The following is a 4,761-nucleotide window of genomic DNA, read 5'->3' as shown; positions in this document are numbered from 1 at the left end:
TCTTTAGCCTAGACTAAGTTTAATAAATTTGGATGGCTAAGCCTCTCGATTTTGATGTACCTCTCAATTTTTTTTTATCTGTTTTACGCGAAAATACTTCATCTATTAATTTACGATCTCAGTTGATTTTTTAACATGTCATTCAAATTTTTATTTTTAGCCACTTTCCTAATTTTTATAAAATAAAATAAACTTAAAATTAGCCTATCCTGAGTTTTATTTTACCTTATCATTTTTTTTAAAAAAAAGAACAAAATATTTAATATCTTTTAATTTTACACGAAATTTTACTATAAATTACATTATAATACTTTTTCTTATTCTGATTATGAAAATGGTAAATGCGAATTAACTATTTTATATAATTTTTAAAAACCAAACTAATTATATTTTAAAAGTTTAAAGCAATTATTCATTTTTAATATTGGCTAAAAATTTTACAGGATTTTACAGCTTAAATAAATATCTCTTCTAATTTGATATTTCAAAGTAAAAAAAGATATTTTGGCCCGTCCAGGTATATAAATTTTTTTTGCAACCCGGATTTTATAATAAATTTTGACCTAGGCTTTTATAAATATATCATTTCAGCAATTAATGATAGTTTTTAAGTAAGAAGAAATAATTTAAAATCATCTTTATTCTAAAATGAAGATTATTTTAATTGTCCCCTTATATTTTATGTAAATTTTGAAATGAAACTTATAAATGATTTATTACCTATTAAAAAAGGAATTTAATTATAATTAATAACATCTTTCAAGCCTATAATTATAATTGACAGTTACTTTCAAAATTCCTTATTTCTTTATAAATTTAATTAATTTTTTATGAAAAACGCTTAATAATTACAATCATGCATTAATATTTTTCTAAAATTAAATTATTAATAAATGCAATTAATAAATTTTGGATGATTATATTCAGGGGACACTTTTTTATTCATTTTTTATATCCCTTTTACTCTTTATACAAAATTGCTATATCCATCTTATTAATTTTTTCTGATGACAGATTTGGATTATATCAAAGCACTTAGTTTAATAACCAGATATTTTATTTTAAATATTGAATTTTAATAAATATATGTATACATTTAGATTTTTGATCTGTTCTTCAATCTTCCTATTTTTGGAAAATGATTGTAATGTTTATACTAGATTATATAACCGTATAAAGATAATTTTAGTATAATATCAAGAAAGACATTGGGAAGAAAAACAGATAAAAGTTTCTAAAAAAATGTAAGAGACGAATATTAATCTGAAAAGGCAATAATTTTATACACAGATATCCTAAGATAATTCATGAATGTCTTTATACCATGGCGTGTGTAATATTTCCCAATCTCATGATTTAATATGCAAATGTTTGGATGATACTAATAATAAAGTTTTATTATCAACTGCATTTTATCCTCTCGCCCTGTTTACTTAATAAGTTTGATTATCAAATGCATGCCTGTGCAAATGGAGATTCAAGCAAAGCCGCTTCCCCGGGACGTTTTAAGGGCCGCTAAGTTTTATTATTTCTTGTGAGAATTAATTTTGTTCTAAATTAAATATTTTTATCCTCTCGCCCTGTTTTACTTAACAATGTAATGTTTGATTTTAAAAAAATCCAAATTAAAATTTATTTAATATTTTTAACTAAATAATCTCAACTACTGAATTACTTTTCAGATATTATGTTAGTTTACCTAAGTTAAAAAATGTTTACACCATAGTCTTCATTTAACACCTAGACTCTTTTATCATTAAAATTTTTAAAATATTTAATATTGCCAATGACGGCATAGCGTGTAGTAAGGGCGGGGCCTGGGTGGTTTGCTCATTTACCATAAAATTTAATTTTGGAGGATAAAATGATATTATTTAAAAACCAAATCATTAGACTACAAAATAAAAAACCCGGGTCTTTCTACCTTATGCTAATTTGGGCTAAGTAAAATAGTGTTTTTCTATTTACCAATGAGCGTGGATAAGATGAAAAATATCAAATTTAACTCATAATACCCAAAAATTCATAGTTATGATTGACACATTTTATTTACCAAATATAAATATTGTTAAATAATTTATCTTCACAATATGGGCACACATAAAATAGATCATTCCTACAATCTTCGCATTTTTTACTATGGTTATAACTTTTGCCGCACATTACACAATTCCATTTATTTTATTTTTATCGTTTTTAGATTTTAATAGTTATTTCCTATGCAATTTAATGGTATTTTATTTGTCAATTTCCTAACCCCCTGGTTTAGCCTTGGGGGTAGTGAATTAACTTAAATATCTATAGAAACCTTTCTAGATAAGTTAAAAACTTTGAACTATGTTTCATAGCCTAGACATTGGGCAATATAGCATATAAATATCACAAAACTTGAAGAAGTATTTCCTCAAGGCTAAAAATTATATAAAAAGGTTGTTGAAAAAGGGCTATAAATAATCAATATTTTTTGAATAAGAAGCTCTCGTTACTAAATAACACATATGGCAGATAGTATGTATACAAATACATTTTTTACCTAATGTTAATCGAGATTGACTTTTTAAATTTGTTTAACTTAAATTGCTTTTATTTTAAACATGTTAGCCGTTAACCATGTATTTCGTTTAAATTGTTATTTTATAATACATATATATACCTTATTTTATATTTATTTTTAGTATCATTTTTAGTTTTAGATATATTTATAATAAATAATACATTTTTTCTGTCCATACAACACCACCGTTATTGATATATAACATGGTTCCCCGCTCTGTATGGTAACTCACGCACAATGATATATAAAAAAATCTCATATTGCATATGCCGATAAATATTAAAATAAAAATAAATTTTTTGGAATTATGTAATAAATTATAAAAAGTTTTCGATATAAAGGACACACACAAAGTAAAAAACAACAGGAAAGTTAAATTCCCAAAGTTGGAGGGACCCTTACTTGGAAAGACTTGACGATTATTTCTCTCAAACAATTTTATCGTAAAAATTGAAACATTGATGAGCAATTTATCTGATGACCTATACGATAAAATTAAGTCATTATGTACTAAGGAAGATATCAAAGATTATAAAATTATTATTAAAAAATTAAAATTTTTATTACCCAGTCAAGATGTTTGGATATTGACTGGGAAGTTTAACCTTGCTTCGCAAGATGTTAAGGAATCTTTTTTGGATTGGGTTTTTTAGACTGTCTAAGTTAAGTAGACAATGTAATTTTATTAATGATTATCGCATAAAAGAAAAATTGAGAACATCTAGTTTAAATGACAATATAAAAAATAAATTAAATAAAAATATTAACTACACATTAGACGAAATGATTGAAATAGGAGGAAAATTAGATAGTATTAACATTAAATCAGAAAGTGACAATGATAATTATGTTTTTAGTAGGGATAATAAATTTAATAAAAATAATGCCAATAATAGAAATAATAATAAGAATTTAAACATCCAAAGTACTTCTAATAAGAATGAGATTAATAGTAACTATAATAGACCTAATTATTATTCGAGGCAAAATTTTGACAGTAGGAATAGAAATTATGGTGATAACAATTTTAGTAATATTAACGACAACAGGAATAGGAATTTTAGTAACGTTAGAAACAATAACAATTATAATAATAACTATAGAAGTAATCAGTATAATGATAGTAACTATCAAAATGGCAATTATCGGTATAACAATAGCAACAGAAACTTTCATAATAATAATCATCAATCTTATAACAACAACTATGGTAAGGACTAGAGAACTGCAAAGTAATTTTTTCGCAACCCGAGCCCGACCCGAGCCCGAATTAAAAAAATTTTTTTGTCCGAGCCCGACCCGAGCCCGAGCACACATTTTTTAATCCAACCCGACCCGAGCCCGACCCGAATAAAATTTTGCAATTTAAGTTTTAATATTATAATAACCAAAAAAAAATTTATGTGTATTTATTCAGTTCAGCCACCTTAAATAAAAGTTTATTTGACGGCCATAATCTATTCAAGATATTTGCATTTTTAAAATTTGTAAAAAATATTATAAAACGATTAATATACAAGCGAATTTAAAAATTATAACGATTATATAATAAGCATCATTTATGCGAATATAGATATGATGTAAAAGTTAATAAATATATAAAAAATATAATGAACATATTATATTATATATTGACCTCATCAATATCATTATCAAAATTATCACAAAGTGAATAATTATGATATATAAATAAAGAGGCGTCCAGTTTATCTGGCTTTAAACGAGTCCTTCTCTCCTCAAAGGCCCTACCAGCAGCTGAAAACGCCCTTTCACTGCTAGCCGACGAAGCAGGGATAGCCAGGAATTTAAGAGCTAAAATACTTAAATTTGGAAACTCATAATGGTTTGTTTTCCACCATTTTAAAATATTATCGTCATCAACACATAATTTCGGATCTAGATATTTTTTTAGCTCGTCAACTTCGGCGCTAGCATCAGAATACGCATTCTACCACCTCTGTAGTTTCTTAAGAAAAAAATATTCAATAATAATATTAAGATATATATTTACATTATTATTTTTTAATAATTTTACATATTTGATGATTAATATTTTTTTTGATATATGATATTTTTTTATAAAATTTATGTAATTATCATTATTCAACATTGATTTAATAAAATTTGAATTTTTTGAATTTTATTTAGTGATAATAAAATAATTAAAGGAAGTACTGAAAAAGAAAATTTTATTTCAGTAATTTTAG

General features: G+C 24.7%; 1 protein-coding gene across 1 annotated transcript; it reads left to right on the top strand.

Moving 5' to 3' along the window:
- Positions 1–3,337: 3,337 nt before the first annotated feature.
- On the top strand, positions 3,338–4,395 carry LOC135923758 (probable serine/threonine-protein kinase clkA). The gene is made up of 2 exons (XM_065458688.1): positions 3,338–3,764; positions 4,250–4,395. Exons 1-2 carry the CDS (start codon positions 3,338–3,340, stop codon positions 4,393–4,395), a joined length of 573 nt encoding a protein of 190 aa, XP_065314760.1.
- Positions 4,396–4,761: the final 366 nt, after the last annotated feature.

This window comes from Gordionus sp. m RMFG-2023, chromosome 1 (assembly GCF_954871325.1).
Source record: "Gordionus sp. m RMFG-2023 chromosome 1, tfGorSpeb1-WG-v2, whole genome shotgun sequence".
Lineage (NCBI taxonomy): Eukaryota > Metazoa > Nematomorpha > Gordioida > Chordodea > Parachordodidae > Gordionus > Gordionus sp. m RMFG-2023.
Note: the sequence above shows the minus strand (reverse complement) of the source record. Positions and strands in the feature narration are given on the sequence as shown.

Coding starts and splice junctions, on each gene's coding strand:
- LOC135923758 (XM_065458688.1), top strand. CDS start 3,338: ATGATTGAAATAGGAGGAAAATTAGATAGTATTAACATTAAATCAGAA. Junction 3,765..4,249: donor ATCTTATAACAACAACTATG/GTAAGGACTAGA, acceptor ATATAAATAAAG/AGGCGTCCAGTTTATCTGGC.